The sequence below is a fragment of the Oreochromis niloticus genome, unplaced genomic scaffold (genome assembly GCF_001858045.2).
Source record: "Oreochromis niloticus isolate F11D_XX unplaced genomic scaffold, O_niloticus_UMD_NMBU tig00007971_pilon, whole genome shotgun sequence".
Classification (NCBI taxonomy): Eukaryota; Metazoa; Chordata; class Actinopteri; order Cichliformes; family Cichlidae; genus Oreochromis; species Oreochromis niloticus.
In genome coordinates this window covers 510058-534213 of record NW_020328880.1, presented here as the reverse complement: position 1 = coordinate 534213, position 24156 = coordinate 510058, and the positions used below count along the sequence as shown (strand labels likewise).

Genomic DNA, 24156 nt, shown 5'->3' with positions numbered 1-24156 from the left:
AGAGCAGCTACCTGAACGCTACTCCAACAGAGGTCGATTATCTTGTTAATAATTTTACCTCCTCACTACGTACGACTCTGGATACTGTAGCTCCTGTGAAAACTAAGGTCTCAAATCAGAAGTACCTGACTCGATTAGAACATGCTGTAGGTATTACAGGTACTGCGCTGCTGTAGTTTATATCATATCTATCTAATAGACTCCAATTTGTGCATGTAAATGGAGAGTCCTCTTCATACACTGAGGTTAATTATGTAATTCCACAGGGTTCAAAAGATTACTTCAAGGTAGAGTTGGATGTCTCGAGACCGATCTCGAGTCCACTTTTACGTGGTCTTGGTCTCGTCTTGTCTTGGTCTCATCTTGGTCTTGCTGTCTCGGTCTTGCGTTCTCAAATCGACATAGTGTTCGGGAGATTTGGAGTCAACCATCGACGGAGCGGGGCTGGGGCTGGGGGCGGGGGGCTTACTGGGCTTAAGCCCAGGTCATTTTTTCAGAAGCATGGGGTCTCTTGGAGTGTAATTTGTTAGTTAGATGCCTGGCTGACAACTGTATAAAACAAAAACAACACATGAAGCACAGAGCGCACCGTCGTAAATTCACCCTAATTTTGGAATGATCCGAGCTCAGGCACTAGTCGACTGAGCACAGCACGCATGTGAGCGAGGGGGGAGAAGCTGCTGCCTGCGAGTTTGCTGCAGACAGAGGACAGCTTAAGTTTGACCAGGTACCAAAGCAAATCATTCGTACTGTACAAATAATGTAAATATGACGGTGTATCACAAAAGATTGATATCAAACTGATCACTTGGTTGTGTTACTTGCTCTTCCAGTGAATCAACAAATGGATAAATAAAAAGCCGAACAACAATGCTGATTTTTTAGAGAGTCTTAGCTTACATTTCATGTTTTCAGTTGTTACCCTCCACGGCTAAACAAACTCTCTAAACCGGTTTCAGTTATGTACTGATGAACACAACATTGGACATAAGGAGCTTCTTTCAAAGAAAAAAGGTAAATGTTATTTTATATATTATGCTTTGTATGTTGTTCAGTATATCTATGCAAAACAAGAGGAATTTCAATACACAGCAGTATATTCACAGATGAAACCAGATATTTACATACACCAGGAAAAGAATTGTGGAGCTCCATAAGTGTGGCTCAATTTTGAATACAATTTGGTGCCATTTGCAATTAAGAAATACAGACAATTTCTCTCTTTACTCTTAAAGTTAACAAATATGTTTTTTTACATTTATCAAACTAAAAAAATAAACATTTAGTCTGATTTGATTTTACAATTAAAGTGTTTGTGTTTTTATCTGAAGAGTGTGTAAATATCTGGTTTCAACTGTATATTTGATGATGTTGGTGTTTGGCTTGATTGTCAGCACAAAGAGGGAGAGAGAGGAACAGAGAGGGGGAGAGAGGAACAGAGGGAGAGAGAGGAACAGAGAGGGAGAGAGAGGGAGAGAGAGGAACAGAGAGGGAGAGAGGGGAGAGAGGAACAGAGAGGGAGAGAGGGGGAGAGAGAGGGAGAGAGAGGAACAGAGAGGGAGAGAGAGGGAGAGAGAGGAACAGAGAGGGAGAGAGAGGGAGAGAGAGGGAGAGAGAGGGAGAGAGAGGGAGCGAGGGGGAGAGAGGAACAGAGAGGGAGAGAGGGGAGAGAGGGGGGGAGAGAGGGGGAAAAGAGAGAGGGAGAGAGAGGAACAGAGAGGGAGAGAGAGGGAGAGAGAGGAACAGAGAGGGAGCGAGGAACAGAGAGGAACAGAGAGGGAGAGAGGGGGAGAGAGGAACAGAGAGGGAGAGAGGGGGAGAGAGAGGGAGAGAGAGGAACAGAGAGGGAGAGAGGGGAGAGAGAGGGAGAGAGAGGAACAGAGAGGGAGAGAGGGGGCGAGAGGAACAGAGAGGGAGAGAGGGGGAGAGAGAGGGAGAGAGAGGAACAGAGAGGAGAGAGAGGAACAGAGAGGGAGAGAGAGAGGAACAGAGAGGGAGAGAGGGGAGAGAGGGGGGGAGAGAGGGGGAAAAGAGAGAGGGGGAGAGAGGAACAGAGACTTTGACTTTTGACACAACTTTATTTACACCGAATTAAAACAAAAACAAAAAACCTAACACAAAAATGCTACCACATAAACACAACATTCATTGTACACTAAACATTAACTAAGGTACCCAGCACACACTGTTAGACTTTTCATCTCCACTTTACGGTAACATACTGGCGTCACTGTTGCCAGCGTCATACCGTGACGCCGTATTACTGCAGCTTACCGTTCTGCAGGATGATACCGTCTTTTGCTTTTGTGGTATAATCAGTGTTGGTCAAGTTACTTGAAAAAAGTAATCAGTTACTAATTACTGATTACTTCCCCCAAAAAGTAATCCCGTTACTTTACTGATTACTTATTTTCAAAAGTAATCAATTACTTAGTTACTTAGTTACTTTTTAAAAACACGATTTACAACCTGAATAGGTGATAAAGCGATAGATCTTTCAGCCCAATTCTACTTTTTCTGCATAATTCATCATACAAAATGTAATCAAATGGAAAAGTCTCTTTTTAAAACTTGTTTTATTAGTTTTAATCTTTTAACTTTATGCATCAAGCAAAAATTAAATTATATGCAACATTCTCTGACTGGAAGAAATTTGTTTAACATTTAAACCTATTTTCTGCACATTCCAGCACATAAAATAAAATATTTTTTTGTGTTTACACTCACTCTTTCAAATAGATGCAAGTAAAACACAGCAGAAAATAAATAAAATCAAAGACTAGCGGTCCTGTTGCTCTATTTTCACCTGTAAAGCAGGACTGGGGTAGGCGGAGGAGGTTTACCCTGGTGCAGGTGTGCTGCAGCGGTCAGTGGAACAATCCGCGAGTTTCTCTGTGAATTTCACATTATGTCGTAGTACACTCGGTGCTTGCTTGGAAGTTTAGGGGTTTTTTCGCTGTAAAAAGAAGTTTTCTTCCCACGCACAACAGACACTAATGTTTTTGTCACTTTTTATGGAATCAAACTCAAAATAAGGTCAGTACTTCCACGCTTTAAACGCTGCATGCTACACTCTGTCCCGCACTCGATATATTATGATCTGCAGACAGCTGTTGTCACGAACGTCGCACTCGCTTACGTCACTGTCATGAGACATTCTCGCAAAAAATCACGGTTTTAGTAACGCAGTAACGCAGCGTTCCTACGTGAAAGTAACGGTAATCTAATTACCGTTTTTGCAATAGTAATCCCTTACATTACTCGTTACTTGAAAAAAGTAATCAGATTACAGTAACGCGTTACAAGTAACGCGTTACTGCCCATCTCTGGGTATAATACTCTTGGACAAATTATGGTAACGCACCGTAGCTTTTTTTATGGTATCTCACTGGCGTCACTGTCGCCAGTGAGATACCGTTATATCGGTATGTCGTAAATTACGTCAACAAAGTAACATCATACTGTGATTAAGAAATTGGTATACTACCGTTTATTCATCGTATGTCACTGCAAGCCCGCTGCAAGGTAATAAACTGCAATATATTTACCAGCAACTTACCGTCATCACGCATCATCAGTACCAAAAATATTCATCTCTGCTAGAGGATACCGTGTCCCAACAGGCGGTCATTTACTGTTTAACACGTCGTAATTTGCCGTAATTTAAGGAAACAGTAACATACTGTAAGAGACTGGAGGGTTAAAAAAATTGTATTGTATTAAAAACAAAAAGGTACCATTTATTTATTTATAATTATATAAAAACATATATATACCCACTAAAGATCGATTGATCGAGATAGATAGATAGATAGATACAAAATAATTCATGTGCTTCACACCAGTTTTTATTTCTGTTCTGATTTTTCCCTGCTGAAATACACATTTCCAAAATCAAAAACTGAAAAGAACAGAAAACATATTTTCATTGAGGAAGCACTTGTTTTTATTAAACCATGTAATCCATTATTTTCTCAGATGGTTGTACAAACAATAACGATATTATGTCATATCCATATCATGGCAGACAACATATGCTCAAGTGTTGGGTTTTCTCAGTTATATTTTGTAGGGTCTTAAACCTACAATGTGAAGTGCCTTGCATTCATTTTGTTGGCACCATACAAATAAACTGAATTGTAATGAATATAATATCAAGCCCCACACTTCTGCCTCTATATACACTTTGTCCAAAATACTGGCTCACACCACCAAATCAATGCACAAAGCAGGGTCCACAAGGACATGGATGAGCGTGTGTGGTGTGAAGGAACTTGACTGACCTGCACTGAACCCTGACCTTGCTTTGTGGACTGAGTTCATTGATTTGTAGGGTGAGCCAATACATGTGACAATTAAAGTGTAAGTAGCTGAAATAATTTTTAACAAACGGGTAAAAGAAGGAAAAAAAAAAATCAAAACTGTTGCACTCAAAAAACCTATTGGACAGAGACAGCGTCTTGCAAGATGGCAAGAGAGCTTGTCTTCATTGTTGTTCGTCTTGTGTAAATGTCCAGAAAGCATGGGCCATGGATCATCTGTGGAGACACAGGAAACAACACATTGGTCACTTAAATTATACAAGAAATTCACTAAAATGGCAAAAACAGTTACATAATTTGAAGTTTTCCACTCAAATTCAGTAAGCCGCTGGAGGAAAGTTGTGACATGAGGGTTGATGTGAACAACCCTTCGCTTCACAGTGGTCCCAGTCTTTCTGCTTGTCCCAACCTTGGAGGTACATTTTGTTCCCTCTTCAGGGTTTATCCTTAAAACATGCCATAATAAATAGTAACATACAGTAACATTGAGTTGTGATTTGAAATAATGAGTTACTTAGGGATAATTTATTCATCATCTATCACAATTAGCTACCTGTACAAACATACCTCTGAATTAGTTCCAATGTTGCACACGCTGACTCCTGGTATTCCAGGTTCAATACATAGAATGAACCAAAGAAGACTGACATCGCATCAGCAAAGGTGTTCTCTTTGTCCAGCTCAACAATTACACGCCCCTCTGCACTCACCATCCAGCAGGTGGCGGTCATTAAACTTTGTCCTTAAATGTATAGGGGCAACATGTTGTCATTATGCAACATAAAATAATTTCAATACTTCACTTCTTCACACTGTCTAGATAGTCATAAAGCAAATAGCTGCGTACAGTTAATTATTAATGGCCTTATGTACATAAGTCTGCTTTAACATATTAGAATTGTACATAATTGGGAATTATTCTGCACATTAAACACACCTAACAAAGAGTTAACCCAATTAAATTACCGCAGATGAATCAACCGTATGGTTATTTTGGAGCTTATAGTTTGTGCTGCTGTTAAACTTTACAGTATTGACTTCAGTATTTCTGCTGTTGCTGTAGCTAGACTACTATGTTGATCAGTAATATGTAATGTGAAATTTGATATTGTTACCTTGCTGGGTTCACTGAGACACATGTCCAACAACCTTGGTTTATAAAGGAAATTACAGAAATTTGAGCTAACATAACAGAGACTGGATACCTGTGTCCACGAAAAGCTCCTGTGCCAAACAGAAATGTTAATATGGTCTAATCAGCTCTATTTCATAAATGACTTCTTACCAAGCATAATCAACCTTGGAGCGATTGGCAGGTTGCTCTCTGCTTCAAGGGACATCCTGGTAGATGTTTCCTGCCAGAAAAAGGACCAGGACATTTTATGTAACAAAAAAACAAAAACACAAACAGGACAGCAAGCAACAGCATTAAACATAGAGCTGTATGAAAAAAGCTTAGATCTGCTAAGACAAAGAGGGAGTCTTTATCTTCCTTGTAATACTTCATCATGAGAAGTATGGCTGCTGTGCCAACCTTGTTGTTGGTCAAAACTCCCTCACTTTCTATCTGCTGGATGAGTGTCCTTATACCAAGGTTCCATTTGAGCTTCTGGCTGGAGAAATAGTTAATAATCCTTCTGCCTTTGGTTATGAGGGCCTGACCTAAGCGCTCACTGATATCGATGCCTGTGAGTTTGTAAAAGTGGTTCGAAAGACCTTTCCGAGTAAACAAGAATGGCCACTGCTCCTGAATTTCAGCTACTGAAAGTGAGGGACAACTGTTGATAAGCTGCCGCTGAGAAATATATGTGAGGCACATGAAGTCATCCACATCAGGTCTCTCCACAGCTCCAGGTCCTTCTGAATTAAAAATTGTTAACAAGATGTGCTTCTTTTCCTCTAAAGAAGCTGGCGTTTCCCACTCAGGACGTTCAACTGGCTGCCAATTTATACAACCATAGCTATCAACAAGGCATCCAACTTTTTTAGGTGAGGTTGCATTACTGTTGGGACTGCAGTCTTCCTCATTCCTGGTTCTCTTTGTTTGACGAAGTCTATGTGTTGTATTATCTCGATTAACATGTTCAACTCTAGATTTGATGCTTCTCAGTAGTGAATAATGTCCACAACCCAGTCTTTCTCCATTTTCAGTAAAATCTGCAAATGTTTGAGGGTATCTGTTTACAATGACTTTAGCAACCTCTTCACAAGATGCACGTTTACGGTTCCTGCAGTGAACTTGCATGGCCTCCACAACAATTCTAACCATACTTCTCCTGTCCTCTGGATGAGCTCTGTCCCCTCTTGTGATTGCATGCAACAGTCGGAGTGGAAATCTTTCCCAAGGAATCTGTAAGTGTGAGACCCAAGAGCTGGAGTAATGGTTGTACATAGTGGTGGACGTGGAGGAGGAGGGGTGAGGTGGATGGCTTGATGTTTCAGCTGATGCAGCAGGGCAAGGCTCCAGAGTAATGGTGACATACAGGTTCTCTGGTCTGTTGCCGTCTAAACAAATAAATAAAGAAAGATCATTGGAAAAGCTACCTTAAAAAGCTACTATGTCAACAAATATGTCCTCACTAAAAGTTGAACCCTTCAATTAGGATTGAGTAGTAATGGCAAGGCAGTTTTTGGGGACCTTGTCTGAAGATGAAAAGAAGCAATCCCAGGACTGCAAAAGAACTACAAACTCAAGGTCTTGCATTGAAAAGAGCTTGAGTCAATATATTTTACAGTATGTCACAATTTCAAACCCTTAGTTGTACCACTACCAATGAAAGGTTAATGGTGTTAGATTTAGTGTCTACTTTTGTTTATGTTTTCTGTGTTAAGTATCTACCAGACAATGTGAGCCCCAAAACGCTCTTCAATATTATACTGTCAAAGTACATGTGTAGTATGGTGAAGAGAAAAAAAAAAAAACTAATCAAGCTAATCAGTGACATATGAGTCTATGAGTGACCTTCAAATCATAGACTCAAGTCTATGAGTTGTACAGAACCTACACAAACCTCCTTTAAATGCAAGAAGTAGTTTACGTAGTAGTTTACTCAGATATATATATAGTCCTCTATGAAAAAAGTTCTTGATTGATTTTGTCCACTTCTGCTTGTGGAATATTAATGAAGACAGTTTGTGAGACAGTATTGCAAGAACATCGTGCATTGCACAACTGAGAAGATCCTGAAATTCCTCTATGATGCTCTGTATAGTCCTGGTTGGTAAGAGCATTTTAGCCTGCATTTTTAAATTACACAAAGCCAACTGTCTCCTAATAGATTAACTGTGTCCTGTCCTTGTATTATGGCAAATTCCCCAATTTCTTGTTGCCTTGACTGCTGAACTGTCTACTTATGCTTTCGAGAAATATGGCTGGAAAATGATGTTCGGACACTGAAGTATTTAGAGCAATCTTCAAATGGACATAATACTTTTTTCCCCGTCTTTGATGTGAAATCTGAGATGGGCACAGAGTTGTACAGTTTCGTGCAGCATACCCACATCCAGGAACTTGACAGCTGAGGTCACCCGTGAACTTATAAAACTCCTCCTCAGTGGTCTCCCTTCTTGTTCTGTGATTCCTATGCATATGTGAATGAAAGGCAGAAAATGTTCTGAACGTGGCAGGACAGTTCTCAGTTCCACAAGAAAGCCTATAGTTAGCTACATGTTTGTGGCTTTTAACATGCAAACTGAACAATATAAATTTGTGTGCACGGAAGCCACATAATTTATAAATACACATAGTTGCAAAAAGTTCAATGACCAATTACCTTTCCTAAATGAAAAAAAAAAAAACCCAGAAAGAAAAATAAGAGTATTGTCAATAGGGACCAATTCCCAGTTTTTACATGATCAAAATTAATAACAAAAGGCTTCAATAAACAGAAAATGTGTGCTGACAAAAGACCAGAGAGCAGTGCACAAAAACGAAAAGATATTTGAGCTCGACGTTTTAATGGGTTTAGCCTGACTAAGTCAGCACTCCGCACCGTACAGGTAGCACAAGCACACCTGAAAACACTGACCAGCTAACAGCTTTAAGCATTTGGGCGCAACCTCGGTAGTTCACCGATTCACCTGTTGCAAACGTCCAACTTTCTATCAAGTCTCGTAAATCCATCGGCAACTATTACCGAACTAGTCTTTTGAGTATCCACATTCATAGATATTGATATTTTGTCTTAACATTTGAATGAAAATAACCTGGCACGGTAGCTTAAAAGTCAAAACAAACAGTAATAAGAATGCATTTCTGACTTCTCTTGAATAAGTGAAAAAACACTTACCTTCAGACTGATTAGCTGGTGTCAGTCCAACTTTAATGTTTCCCATGTCAGTCCGTTTTAGGGAAAAAGTGTTAAGTTTAGTTGTTTCATTTACTTTTGAGATACTCCCGCATGGACGAGAAATTTGGAGTCTAGCAGAGTTGTCACGAATAGCATACGATCTTCAGCTATAATCCAATCAACCGTGCATTTAACCTGACTGAACTCCATCCAGTTACCTCTGACTACTTCTAAGTTGCACATGTTAACGGTCTGTAAATTGTCTCTGTTGTTCTTCCACCGTCTCATCATCACTCTGTGCTGCAGCGAACTGGATCTGTGGCACAGAATAGTTGATGGTCATGTTGTTTTCCTGCTTTGCAGCTTTGTTTGAGTCTGAATTGCGTCTTAAACGTGCAAAGCTAAGAAAAGCAGATCAATATTTTCTTCTTGTTGTTATTTAATGGTGGTTGGCAACCAGCGAAAGGAGCATTAACCGCCTCGATCAATATCTTCTATCCGCCATTGTTGTTTTGAAAGTGTGCGCCATACGTCACGTTGTACGTCAGGTAAAGGTGTGGTCTCGACTATTGCTCTGAGATGTGTAACCAGTGCTACACACACCTGTCGCATAACACGCTTTAAAAACGTAACATTCGCTTTAAAAACACAACCCAACGCGCTAAACATGAACAAACAAAAACACCCGTGTTACATTATCATGTATATCCAGGACATCTCTTCTGAACCAAGATGAAGTGCTGCTACAAGGAGAGTGCATTTTATAGCAGTCTGGCCTGCCACAAAATGCACCGCTAAAAATGCAGTTTCTGCTTGTCCCAGGATTTATTAAATTTGAGAGTGAAGTTGTAGGACTGATGCTGGTTAGTGGTGTAGGTTTCATGGATGTGACACCTGAACTTGTGTAAAATGACCACCAGAGCATATTCCGAGACTTCTGGTTAGTTCACTGTAGTTAGGCAGAGGTGTCTTAAAAGTACCACCTTATACAGAAACAATGAAGAATAAGAAGAGTAAAAAGCTACACCCTGCTAAATGAAGTAACTTTTAAACATTACTTTAAATGTAACATATAGAAAGGAAATCAGTCTAAGTATACGTTACCTACATTGGCCCCTGTTTTAGTATATAGAGATATCTATAAGGATACTCCTTAACTTAAAAATGATGCTGCATATTGCAGTTTACATGTGATACTACTCTCACAATGAATTGCATTTTATGGTAATACACTCTGAATGAGGATTTAGGTAATTACTTTTAGATCTACAGTAGAAAACAACAGAAATCCGGATGGTGTAATAGTATAATCTCAGTAACATCACCAATTGTTACATTTGCTGTATTTTACAGCTGTTTCCATGAGTACAGTGAGTTACCGTAAAAATAATGTAATCTCATGGAATTTTCCCACAATTACTTGCAAATTACAGTACTAAACTGCAAACATCCTTTAGAGTTTTTTACTGTTGATTTTGCAGTACTAAGCTACGGAAATTACTGCAAAGGCTAACAGTGCACACACTCAAAAGTTAAGAATAAGTGTCCCATCTGCTCCTACTGAACACAAAACCCGTCCAATCCCCCACACAGTTTCAAAGGAGTCCAGACTATTAGTCAGAGAGTAAAAAGCATGCTCCACTCTCAGACGGGATGCCAACAGGCCCTTTAGACTTTGCACAACATCAGTCCAACCCTGACCTAGCATCTGGTTCTTCCTAGTCTTCCATATTGCCAGCTTAGCTGTGCCAAACAAAAAATTAATCAGAACCAAGGTCCGTCTTTTCTGCACTGAATACTTAGGGCCAAAAACAAACAAAGGTACAGAGAAAGTCTCCCCTAAAGATTCCACCCACTCCTGCAACAAAGAAAATAAACCCACTAGCCGCGGACAACAAACCACTAAGTGTTCCAGCGTCTCCCTTTCTGAACAAAAAGGACAACCCTCCCCAGTGCTTGGGTCCAGGTGGGCTCTGTGTCTGTTCGTGGCTATTGCTCCATGTACAATCCTCCACTGGAGGTCAGCCATCCGTTTTCCAACAGGAGGCTTATACAGGACCCTCCACCTGCCTTTAGGGGTAGAATCTGAAGCAAAAAAACCAGTCCATTTTGACTCCCTGATTCCAACCAGAGAGCGGAAATTCAGCACCTTAACACAGCATAAATAAAGCTGCTTCTTGCCACAAGAGCTGGAACTATCCAGCACTGGTGTCCCCAGGGAGAGAAGCATGCCACTCCCCTCAGGCTGCTCCGCAAAGGCAGGACTGACCATCAGTGAAGGGAAAACATATTCGCTGTCATCTGCCCATTGATCAGCTAGGACACGATCTCCAGCAAAGTCTCTCAGTGATGGCGACAGAGATCGCCAAACTTCCTCCATAATTCTCTCCAGCACTCTGTAGGACTTAATGCCTGTGACACCACCAAGTGCACCCATAGACATCCTCGTAAGATGACCCAGTTTGACAACGCCAGCCTCCACAAACTTGGTCCTTATTGAAGCAGAAGAAAATACAGTGCTGGTAAAAAAGTCATTAAAAAACAGTGGCTCCTCGAAAAGCCACATCCCAGGTCTGGGGTCAGGAGCACGTGCGACCTTCAGCATCCGCCAGGCGCTAACCACCGAGCTGTAAAATGGCACAAGTCCAGACAGATCCACTTGATCCAACTTCAGAAGAAAGAGGTGTTTATCCAATCCAAGCCGGCCCACTCTCCTAAGCAGCAATTGAGCAGAAAACATCCAGCTGTGACCACAGCCATACAGCAGCCTCTGTGCCGTCTGTAGTCTAAAGGTTGCAGTTCTGGACAAAACATCTATTAGGCCTTGACCCCCCTCCGCCACAGGAAGATACAGGCCTGCCGCACGAAGCCAATGCTGTCCCGACCAGACAAACTTCACCAGAAGCCGCTGCACCTCTTCCAGAAGACCGGGCGGTGGCACTAAAACAAGTAATCTGTGCCACAAAGATGAGGCAACTAGATTGTTAGCTACTAGAACTCTACCCCTGTAGGACAGGTAGGGGAGCAACCGGTTCCATTTAGACAGCTTAGCCTCCACCTTTTCCCGCACTCCCTCCCAGTTCTGCTTCACAAAGTCATCACTCCCCAAGTAAACCCCAAGAGTTTTAATGCTCCTTTTACCCCAGCGAAGGTTCCCAGGAAGCTTGGGAATACTCGACAAATCCCACTGCCCCACCAAACAGGCCCCACTCTTACCCCAATTAACCCTAGCTGAGGAAGCGTTTCCATACAAAACCAGACATTCCTGCAATTCCTGCACATCCTTTTGATCCGTAATAAAAACATTAACATCATCAGCATATGCCGACACAACGACAGGAGGGCTCTGAACCATATCTGGCAAAGAGAAACCCCTCAACTTGCTTCTCAGTCTACAGAGAAAAGGCTCAATAGCAATGCTATAGAGCTGTCCAGAGATAGGGCAACCCTGTCTAATCCCTCTCCGAACCGGCACAGGACAACTCAACCCTCCTCCCACCTTCACAACACAGCAAGCATCGCTATACAACAGCTTCACCCATGTCAGAAACCCCTGCCCAACACCAGGGCTCGCAAAATTTCAAAATCCCTGGTAGCCCTTCGGGCAGGGACTCTTCAGTTTTTGGTAGCCCGAAATAAATTTAAGTAGCCCGAATAAAAAAGGGAGCAATTTTTTTATGTTTTGTTTCCTGTTTTGTTTCCATTACAATATTATACATTAAAGTATAATATTGTAATGGAAACAAAACATTAATCAAAAAATTGTTGAAACACAAATTACAACATTGTATAAAAATTACAATCATCAACTCAAATACTTGGTTCTAATTGAACAGAAATTTCTATGAACTTGTAAGAACTGTGTAGAACATGAATCAGTCTGTGTCAGGTCCTGAATTTGAAATTTCCACTGAAGTCACGGATAAGAAGCAAGTGGAACCAAGATCGAGGCCATTTGCTTTTTGAAGTTTGCAAAGACTGCTAAATTTTGCCAATGGTAGTTCACTCTTTGCAACATAGTACGCTGTTCTAAACAGATTTTTCAGGTTGATTATTAGTATGTTATTTGCAATTGGTGTTTGTTCTGGGAAAGATATTGCAGACTGAGCGATAATGCATTTCTTGCATTTCTCATGGGTTCTAATGGGGGCCTTTCTTAAAATTACTGGTCCCAGTAACAAAGGCACTTGTCCACTCAGAAATCGAGGGAAACCAACAACACACCCGGCAGAACATTATGTTATTTACACGGGTGCACATAAGTGGTCCGCATTCGCTGTCAAAATAAAAGACACGCACCAGATAAGAAGTTGCAATGCACGTTTGCGTCCATATAAAAGGCACTGTTTTTGTCTGCTAGAGTGGGATTTTCACGGCACATTCTGCACCAAATCTCTGTGCGTTCGTCATTTGTTTGAAGCCAGCTCACCTCCTGCAACCACTTTTCCGAGAATACGCGCTTCTTTTGTGGTTCTCCATCTGACATTTCTTTGGAGGTGGAGGAACACCAAAGTAATTGCTTAAAGGAGCTTCTTCGACATCTTTAAGAGTTCTAAACAAATGCCTGTCCTCCTCCAGAAAATTATGTACGCAAACACGCGTTGCAACTTCTTATCTAGTGCGCGTTTTTTATTTTGACAGCGAATGCGCACCTGTGGACCACTTATGTGCACCCCTGGTTATTTAGCTTGTCATATTGCAGCCACAGAAATTCTTTTGTCCATGAAACCATAAAGCTGCACTTTCTTTTTGCCTTATAGTCTGATTTGTCATAACTTTTCCGTTTTGTGGTAGGCTTTCCTTTGGCTGTCACTTCTTCACCCTGACCGGTCTTATTTGGCTCAGCAGAACTAAAATATATATCCTGCTGCTTTTACACACGCACTCACATAACACTCAGCGATTCTCTGCGCGATCAACCTCTCACATGTTTAAGCTTCTTGCGGGAGATTTCACTTGTCATGTTTGCATAGTAAGCTAACGATTGATAAGACGATGTCAGAGGAATTGGTGCGCAAATTATCGTCACTCACCAATCAGTACTGTCGCTCTCTATACACAGTTCGCACGATTGCAAAGTGAAAGCAAAAAACAAGCGCAAATTCAAATGCAATTTCAATATGTCACATATAGGGCTGCTCGATTATGGCAAAAATGATAATCACGATTATTTTCTCTGAAATTGAGATCTCGATTATTTGACGATATTCATTTAACAATAACAATGTATTGAATAATGGCTTTAAAGATTGTCAAAAATAGTATAAAATAGTGTGCAAATACTGATTACAGTGCAAATGTTTGCAATATAAAAAATAAAATGTAAACATCTATGTTTAGTGAACCCATAATGTTTCCACACCACTGAAGGTTTTTTTGTACCTCTCTTTTCAACCAACGGCAGTCACTCTCCTCTCCAAATAACTTCTGCTTAGCTTTCCGAGCTTCCCTCTGTTAGCTCCTCTTAATTGTTGTGGCGCGTGTTTGAAACGCAGAGAGGTGCGCTCGATTTGCCACACGGAGCAGCGCGAGAGTAAAGCACGAGGGAGGTGCTAATAATCGGCTCAGTCATTTTTAATGATCGTTGAAAGCCCAGATCGTAATTTAGATTAAAATTCGATTAATTGAGCAGCCCTAGTCACATATTGACAGTGGCTCACCGACGCCAATGACATAATTACCCAGCTACATTTCCGAAAGAATGCAAAAGCATTGTCATATATTTTTCCTTCCTATGATAGCCCGACGGGCAGGGCAGGGATAGATTCTGGTAGCCCGACTGGAAAAATCGCTAGCCCCGGGACGTCGGGCTAGCGATTTTGCGAGCCCTGCAACACCAAAGGTCTTCAAGGTGGAAAAAAGAAAATCATGGTCCACACGGTCAAAAGCCTTCTCCTGATCAATAGAAACGATGCCAACTTTAGCATTATACACTTTACAAATATCAAACACATCTCTCATTAAAAATAAGTTATCAATCATAGACCTATCCGGAATACAGTAAGATTGATCTACACCAATCAGCAGTTCAATGACCATTTTCAGTCTGTTCGATAAAACCTTGGAAAGAATCTTGTAGTCGGCACATAAAAGGGCCACTGGTCTCCAGTTTTTAAGAAGGGTTAAATCTCCCTTCTTTGGTATGAGAGAGATAACTGCACGCCTGCAGGAAGCTGGAAGTATCCCTTCTAGAAAACATTCCTTAAACACGTCCAGTAGGTCCCGACCCAGAAGACTCCAGAAGTGCTTAAAAAAGTCTGAGGGTAAACCATCTATTCCCGGAGCTTTGCCTGAAGCCATCTGAGACACCGCCACAGACAGCTCATCCAAGGTTATATCCCTGTTCAAAACGTCCCGATCCCCTGGGCTCAGCTGAGGAAGCCCCTGCAGAAGCTCCGAAGCAGAGTCCACATCACAGCTATCCACACCAAACAAGTCCGTGTAAAAGGCCACTGCATGCCTTCTCATCTCAACTGAATCTGTGGTCACCTCTCCATCCGAAAGCTGAAGACACACCATTTGCTTTCTGTGAACCACAGATTTCCCCAAATTAAAGAAAAATGTGGTTGGAGCGTCCATGTCCTGGAGCCTGGTGAAACGTGCTCGAACCAAAGCTCCTTTAGCTCTCTCGTGTAAAAAAAGGTTAAGCTCTTGCCTTTTAGAATGTAGACAATCATTATTCTGCTGACCTAACTGTGAACCAGAGACATTCTCCACATGTGTTATCTCTTTTTCAAGTTCTTGCACAGTTCTCATGATATTGACTGTCAAAAGAATACTATACTGCTGACAAAACACACGAATTTGGGCCTTTCCTACCTCCCACCATTGAGCAAGGGAATCAAAATCACCCTTCCTTGATCTCCAGTAATCCCAAAAAAAACCAAAATTGTCACAGAATATCCGATCATGCAATAATTTTATATTAAACCACCAAAAAGATTTGGATTTGCTGGTGGTAGATAGAAACAGCTCCAGTAAAACTAAGTGATGATCTGTAAAAACAACAGGAAAACACTGACAGTTAATAATTCGAGCAGTAAAGGAAACAGATACATAAAACCTGTCTAATCTCGCTGCACTAATTCTGCCATCAGTCACTTTCACCCAGGCTGAAGGATGCTTCATCCTCCACGCATCAACCAAGTTAATTTTCCGTAGGACATCTGATAAAGCAGAAGATGACTGAAGATGCGGCTCCGCCCCAGTCCTATCCAAAGTAAAGTCAAGACAACAATTCCAGTCCCCACCCAACACAACACAGTCCCCTTGAGCAGCACCACTTAATTTTTCTTTTAATGTTTTAAACAAAATCTCACGCTCAGACCCTAAGGTTGGTGCATAGACATTAACAAAAGTAAAAATAAAACCTTCAATTTCAGCCTTCACCAAAAGGACCCTGCCCTTTACCATCTCTGCTAAAAGAAACATTCACATTTAGAGAAGGAGAAAATAAAATAGCAACTCCTGCGCTAAAATTTGTCCCATGGCTAAGAAACTTCTGCCCCCCCCCCCACCACAGATCCCAGTCTATTTCATTTAAACTGTCAGTATGTGTTTCTTGGAGAAAGACTACATCTAATCTCTTCTGTTTGATCACCTCAGCTAATAAGGCTCTTTTATTTGCATCCCTGCACCCATTCACATTCAAGGAGGCCACCCTCAACCCCTGCACATAAGAGGAAGCCATCAAGAAAGCAAACAGAAAAACCCAGCAGAGATGAAACACCCAGTGTTGTATGATCATAACGTTTCAGCGTAAAAACGTCAGTGCCTCTATCGATTCAGACGCTTCAACTGTTTCCTCAGACCAGTAACATGTTTCTTCAGACGATAATGCTTTTTACCATCCAGTAAGTCCAACCCCACAACTTTCTGAAGAGTCATAGCTGACCGAGTGAATTTCTCAACATCAGGGAAATATTCCCTAACATTCACCTTTTTACCAAAGGTGTCATCCAGAAAAGCAACAATTTCCTCCAAAGAATACAAATCTGCATTCTGAGACACACTGTCTGCTACAGAAACATTATCAGAGTCAGAATCACACTCCATATCATTCGCGTCGTTACCATAACAACCAGCAGGCGTCCTGCTCTGCTGCTCCTCCACCCCTCCTTCCCCCGAGGCAACAACACACTCTACACCCAACTCAGAGCTCCCCAATTCATCCCCATTCTCCGCCGTACTGACCGCAGGTCCAGCCTCCACCCTCTCATCCGGCTTGGTTGTAGTCATGCAATCACTCACCTCACTCCACACCAAAGCCGTAGCATCCGTGTGAGAAACGCCGACCTCACCTCGCACCGAGGGCGCAGCGTCCTTTTTGGATAGGGCAGTTGCACCACCAGCTGGAGGCACAGCTCCAGCCGGGTCAACAGCGGCTTCGCCCCACATTACAGACACAGCCTCAGCCGGGACAAGAGCAGCTTCGTCCCGCACTAGAGGCAGAGCCTCAGCCAGGGCAGCAGCAGTCTCACACCGCGCTGGAGGCGCAGCCACGTTTAGCGCCTGCTGCCCGCTAACCCCCTCCCCACTATCATCCACAGCAGGTCCCGCTGCAAGCTGTCTGTGAGGACACATTATTTTCTTATGACCCATATCCCCACACTCAAAACATTTCATGTTCCCGGAACTAGCATACACCATGTAGAACCCTTCTTCATGTTTGACACGGAAGGAGACATCCAGTGTCTGTGTGGGGGAGTCTAAAAACATGAACACTTGCCTCCGAAGGGATTGAACATGCTTTAACTTGGCGTCCTTACAGCCCAGACTCACTGTCCGGAAGCCACTTGCAAATCTCCCAAAGCGCTTCAGTTCCTGCTCCAAAGCCGCATTGGGAATAAACGGAGGAACCCCCGACACAGTGATCCGAGTGGAGGGCACTGCGAGGGGTGAAACCTGCATAAATTCATCATTCAGATACAGGCCACTCTCTATAAGCTGATTGACAAACCCCTGCTCTTTCAAGAAAATGACAACCGCTTTATTCATACGTGAAGCATACGAAATGTTTCCATGCCCCACCCGCTCACCTACAGCCAACAACACCTGCTCGACAGTGGTGCTCGGCTGCGGCACCACCCTAACTCCATGCTTCAAAGACAGGGACAGCGTCCCACTGGACGCCATCCCCGTCAAACTGAAACACAAACTACACAATCACAGACAGCTATGAAACAATCATACAATAAACACAGCAAGAAAACGGAAAAAAAAAAACTTTCAGCGAAAAAACCACACACTCTCACTCAGACACACCAAACTCACCACCATCAAACTCCCAGCATGCAGTGCGAGAGAGAGGGAGAGAGAGAGAGAGAGAGAGAGAGAGAGAAAGAGAGAGGGGGGGGGACTAACCCACAGCATAACTAAAGGCTGACCTGAACCAGCCCTAACTATAAGCTCTATAAAGAAGTAAAGTCTTATGCCTACTCTTAAAAGTGTTGACCATGTCCACCTCCAAATCTCATAATGAACTTTGGAGGTGGACTGCTATCAAGCTCCTCAGCTAAAAGCTAAAAGCTCCCAATTTACTTTAGTCCAAATACATGAATTCAAACTGAGGTGATAACTATTTATCAACAATATAATTGTCTGTTCCGGTCCAACAAAGTTGTTACTACATACCATATCGAGCAGGGCTTCCACTTGACTTTAACTTCTTTTTCCTGAAAAACATGATTTAAACAAACAGTTAATTAAGAAAGACATGCAAGTTGCATACAAAAAGGAGCTTATAAACATTTGTGTACTATTGAATGGCTCAATATATTATACAATTAGTTTACAAAAACATAAGAACCATTACAATGCTTGTACTGCCAGCATCGAGTGCATGTCAGCAAAGCAACACTGCTTACATTGTGGCTCACAAGCAAAACTAACTGAAGCAGATGTTACTGAATGGGAAGGAGCACCTCCACATCAACCACTCCTGAGCGTGATGTCAGGAGGACTTTAAAGAACGTAAACACCAGGAAGGCAGCATGACCAGGTTGTATCAGGTGGTATGTTCCTATTTAATGCCCTACTTGGAGCGAAATCCAGACTCAATGGCTGAATTAGCGTAGATTCATCAAATACAAAAGCTCATGGATAGTCAGTCAGGCACAGTTCAAATCCGGGAAGTCCAAAGACGCAAACAAATCTGCACAGCAGCAGGCTAAATTACTTACATTTACAACTCTCCTGTCTACTATCTCTTCATATTTGAAAATCTTCTGTGTACGGTGTTTTTGGCATTCTGAAAAATAACAAATGAAATATTTACATGAGGTCTGTAAGACTGGAGAAAATGCAAAAATTAAGAAAAAGAAATCTTAACAAAATTAACGAACCTGTCATGTATTTCGTACATTTACAATACCGTAACATCTAACCTTTCCTTGTCCTTTTTTTGTTTGGGACATCCGAGGTGTACGCCGTAGAAATTGAGGGAAATGCAGGAAGCGGAGATGAAGAGGAGGATGCAGGAGGAAGCAGAGATGAAGAGGAGGATACAGGAGGCTGACAGAGGGAAGATGTTGGTTCAGGCTCTAAATGAAGAATAAATTCTTAGTTTAGAGCCTCTGGGTCTGGGACTGGTCCAGCATCGACACTGTCAGCAGAGGATGGTCCAGCTGCTGGTGTAGAACTTTCAGCAGGAGGTGAAGCTTGTAATTCTGCAAAATTTTAAATATTAAATATTCATTAAAATGGGTTGAAAAAATGTACAGTACACATAAACACATAATAAGTAGTGATTTGCATGTTTTCAGTTAGGTTTTTACTAAAGTTACAACTTGTAAATATTGGCATCAAATAAGTCATCTCACACCCTCACTGACCCAAATCATTCAGTACAAGTGCCCTCGGGGGTAGTGTGACATCTGTAGTGCTTTTCTACATTGTACATTAATAAATTTTTGAGTGTGACTATAAATCCAGATAGCTGATGACTTTTGTTATACTAGAAAGTCTCGAAGAGAATTATCAGGTCTGGTTTTCGAGAAGATTTTTCAAATTACATTTTTATATATATGAGTGTGAAAGACCATACTATACACACACACACACACACACACAAAATTGTTCAGGTGGGTAACACCAGAGGTTCAGTATGGCTAGCTTTGGTGACGTGAACACCACATGGGGAGGTAATAAGGCATATATAACACTATTTTCATGTTAGCAACAGGACATGTAGGGCAGCTGTCACCTCACAGCAAGAAGGTTACTGGTCTGAACCTTGGCTGAATAATAGAATAGAATAGAACAAAGTAGAGTAGAGTAGAATAGAATAGAATAGAATAGCTGGTGACTGTTAACTATCCTCATCTTCACCATCTTGTTTGTCTCTATATCTCGTGGTGAACTGCCTACTTATGTAAAGTGTACAATGAGTATCACCCAAAGACAGCTAGGATAGGCTACCTGATAAGGACACAGATAATGGACAAAGTATATCTTACTTCTCAGAAGGTGTTCATAAAGTTTCCTCATCTTCATGAGGATGTCACGTGCAGCACCATCCGCTGGCTCTATGTGATCACGTCCCCTACTATACGGCCCTTTCGGTCAAACTGTCCAAGAAACAGAATAGGCTGGTAGCCCAGGGCGTGTAGTTTTGAAACCTGCAAGAACAAAGAAAAACATATGCAACCAGTCTTTCATGTAAGCAAATTGATGTATAACAAACCTTTAAGTTTCACATCTTTTGTGTTTTATTGTTGTAAATAGTTAAAAAGTAATTATGGTAACCAAACCTGTAAATTAATGATAAAATCCATCTTTAAATGTTTTGTCTCTCTGTTAATAGCCGATTAAATTAGAAATCAGAAGTAGCTTAAATGAAAATAGTTTTTTCTAGTTTGATGTCTTTAGTGTGATGATGTTATTCTGATGTGAATAACTTTTTTACTTATGCTCTTTTATAAATAAATATGTTATGTGTATACACATGTCTTGTTAGTTTCTTACTTCATGATATACAAGAAAACACTGACAACTGTGATTAATAAAGAACCACTTATTAGATTTGACCTTACTGATAACTGGGCTGAATTGACCACCCTGCTCGCATTTCTGTTTTTTTTTTTAACAGAGGCAGCCCAGTTGCTGTTCTTGTTTTTTTTTTTTCAATCCCTCCTTTACGTTCAGGCTGCCCAGGCATCCACTGCATGTCTTCCTGTTGCAGGTGTTTGGAGCCTGACAGGAAGGGCATGGTTTGGTTTTTGGCTTTATAATTTCTGCAAATGAAAATGGAACATGTAGGGATTATTTCAGGTCTGTTTTGGTGAAATGGTTACAAAAATAATTTGTGACCAAAGAAATAACTTGTATTACGAGGCAGTATTACACCATATTTAGAAAAAAAAATCAGTTACGAGATTAAAGTCGTTAATATTGAGTTAATTACGAGAATAGGGTTAAAAAAATGAATTAATTAGAGAAAGGATACATTGCTAAAATAGAGCAGTACTAACATTAGCTGGGTGGCCAAGCAAGTGTCTTACACATGAGAATACGTCACAAAAAAAATTAAATAAACCTTTGCAGAAGTAGTTCTCTTGGTACACAGACTGCTCTGTGAAAACATTTCAAGTTTAATATCAGCTGATTAATATTTCAGTGAACATGCAAATTACCCACAGTTTATCACAACTTACCTAGCTAAGATCTGTGTCGAGTCGAGTCGAAAAATTCGCTGGACCGTGAGTTGAAAGATCCATTTACTACGACTCCCAAGATGCATTGCAGTAAAAACCATCCAATCGCCTTGCTTAAGATCTGTTTACGTGTCGCTGAAGGCACGCTGTAGATAAATATTGCAAAAAATGAAATAAAATAAAATAAAAAAAATAAAATTTGCAATTTGTAATTACATAATTAAACACTGGGCCAGTTTATTTTCGTATTATCGCTGGTTATTATTTTAGAGTAAATAAAGGAATAACGGGTAGCACCACGCTGTTGATTATTTTCATTTCCATAGCAACGGTGTTTGAGGCTTATGGGTAGTGTGCAGTTACGGGATTAGTGCGCCGTTAGCGTAAATTGGTCTGATTGGTTGGAGCCGAGCGCATCCAAAACTAACAGGAATGGTGAATAAAACTATAAATGTGTTTTACGTGAAATAAAAATAATAAACCCAACCAAGGATTATGTACGTTAAATCTGCGCACTTTCAGATCGTGAATCACTTTGGAAAATGAAGCGATTTTATTGTTGAATTATCAGTGTGACTTTCATGTGTTTTTGTTGAGAAATGTTAAGGATGTCATTAAAAGAAAGCATTAAATTAGGGAGAAAAACGCGTTCGTGGAGAGGGTCCCCGGTTTTCCAGTTAGATTGTACTTCAAGGCGTCACGTTTCGCCGTGACGGGGTTATTATTGGAGTAAATAGATGGCTGGAGCCTCTGCTCGAAGCGTCTCTGATCGCCGAGAGCGGGTTCATATTGGAATGAATTGACAACCCACAGCGTCGCATAAAAACGTGGAAGGGTACCTTCAGCGTCAGCATGAGAAGTTAAGGGACGTGACAAATCGTCAGTATTTTACGCCTCGGGAGTGAGAACGGGTTGAAATGTTGCACAGTGTAAAAAAGCCCCTACAGCTCAGTTGTTCCCGCCCTCCCTTGTCCCCCTGTTTCCTCTCCCTCTCCCCTCCAGTGCGGAGTTAAACAGTCTGATGGCCTGCGGGACAAAAGAGTCTTTTTAAGTCTGTTGGTTTTTGACTTTGGGAGAAGCAACCTGTCGCTGAATAGGCTCCTCTGATTGTTTACGACTGTGTGCAGAGGATGCCCGGCATTGTCCGTAATGTCCATCAGTTTCTTTAATGTCCTCTTCTCTGCCACTGTCACCAGAGTGTCCAGCTTCATGCCGACCACAGAGCCCACCTTCCTGATTAGTTTCTCCAGCCTGGATGAGTCCTTCTTTGCTGTGCTGCTCCCCCAGCGAGATGTGTCCTGCTGTTGAGAGAGGGGTTGGAGAAGGAGGACGGGATGTCATAGTGTCAGGGAGGGGGGGAAGCGAGGGAGGTAGGAGAGTAGTATTAATACCGATTCTTTTGTCCCCATGATAGAACAGAGAAAACCAACACATAGTGTGTTAAAACATTTATTTCTTTTTATTTAATCATCTTCCGGAAGAGAGAGACCCCTGCACAGCCCAAACGCCAGTTGCAAGATCTCTAACATTAGAATCATAAACTGTCTTCGGAGGTGGGGTGCCCTCGGCCTCTCGGCCCGGGGCTCGGTCACTCAGGCACAGCTGGCTGCCGGCGGAGCTCACGGGCACGTCACTGCAACCCCCCTGGCTTCTGCTCCGCGGCTGCTGAGTGACCCCTCATCTGGGACTCTCTTCAGCTCTTTCTGGGATAGTGACGCGGCTGCCCCTCTGTTGGTCTTCCTTGGTCTCTTGTGTTCTGGGGGCCTCTGGATGTCTGGAGTTTTGATCTCCTCCATACCTGCTTCATGCCCTGGAGGACGGGGCAGTGGCCCCCCCACACCCTCTACCAGATCATTACATGAAGGAACCTTTTAATAAAAAAAAAACAAAACAAAAAAACAAGCGCGTCCATGCTCACAGGTGTACACACGGGTGATCACACACACAAACTACACCCTTTTTGGCTCCTACCTCAAAGCACACTGTGTGCTGTCGATCTCACGTGCTGCACAATAATGTTTAATATTTAGTATTTACTGTCATATTCCCATAGATCATTGTGATGTTGTTTATTACTCGTGTTTTCTTCTGCTTGCTTTCTTCTTTCTTTCTCAACAGGTGAACCAGATGATCGATATATGTATTTTTTTTTGTCTGCTTATTCTGTTGGTTTTTGGTTTTTTGCCCTCTTTCCCCGTCCTTCTTCCCTGCTGTTTTTCTTTCCCTCTTTCTTTCTCCCCTTTCTTTCCCCCAGTCAAGTCTGTCCCGTATTCAGCAAGTGAAAATAAAATAAACAATAAAAGGTGAATCAGATGGACCATTACGGCAAGGCTGGGATGGTCCATTTGGTAAAGTAAATCCATTGGGCATCTTTCTTCGCCTTTAGACAATAATTCTGATGGCAAAAGAACCAAACGGGACAGGTTAAAAAAAAAAAAAAGATAAAAAAAAAAGAATCATAAACTGTGTCTGATATAGGTATTATTTTGGTACTTTACACGTCACAGTTTCAATACAAACATTGCTTATATGGCAAAGTTCCTCTTTTCAGTCTGGCTTCCTGTATTTATTAATATGCTGTACAGCTCTACACTTCCTTTTTTCAGTCTGGGTGAGCACTTAGTTTGTGAGTCAAAAGTGGCCTTGCTTTACAAACCTTCATTATTAAAGTACATAAAACAATATAATAAGAAAATAAGGATACTAAGGATATATTATTACATGTCAGTAGGGAGAGGGCTCTGTAGTAAAGGTGAGGGTGAGGGTGGGGGAGTTGTGTGCCAGTCAAACCTGTTGAAGAAGTAGTTGAGTTCGTTTGCCTTCTCCACAGTCCCCCCCACTGTGCTGTTCTTGGTGTTGTGGCCTGTGATGGTTTTCACACCATTCCAGACC

The 24156-nt window shown here is 41.6% G+C and overlaps 1 protein-coding gene and 1 long non-coding RNA gene across 5 annotated transcripts; both read right to left on the bottom strand.

Moving 5' to 3' along the window:
- Positions 1-326: 326 nt before the first annotated feature.
- Positions 327-8657, bottom strand: LOC109197030 (uncharacterized). The gene is made up of 3 exons (XM_025904995.1): positions 8612-8657; positions 5732-6827; positions 327-468 (listed from the first exon to the last, which is right to left on the bottom strand). Exons 1-3 carry the CDS (start codon positions 8655-8657, stop codon positions 327-329), a joined length of 1284 nt encoding a protein of 427 aa, XP_025760780.1.
- A 9325-nt stretch (positions 8658-17982) lies between these two features.
- Positions 17983-21288, bottom strand: LOC102078583 (uncharacterized). 4 transcript variants are annotated; one of them, XR_002061620.1, is made up of 7 exons: positions 21265-21278; positions 21147-21182; positions 20639-20844; positions 20068-20229; positions 18997-19278; positions 18793-18860; positions 17983-18285 (listed from the first exon to the last, which is right to left on the bottom strand). It is a non-coding gene; the product is annotated as an uncharacterized LOC102078583 (long non-coding RNA). The 4 variants fall into 4 exon arrangements; XR_002061621.2 differs by lacking the exon at positions 21147-21182 and having other exon boundaries at positions 21265-21288; XR_002061619.2 differs by having other exon boundaries at positions 21147-21285.
- Positions 21289-24156: the final 2868 nt, after the last annotated feature.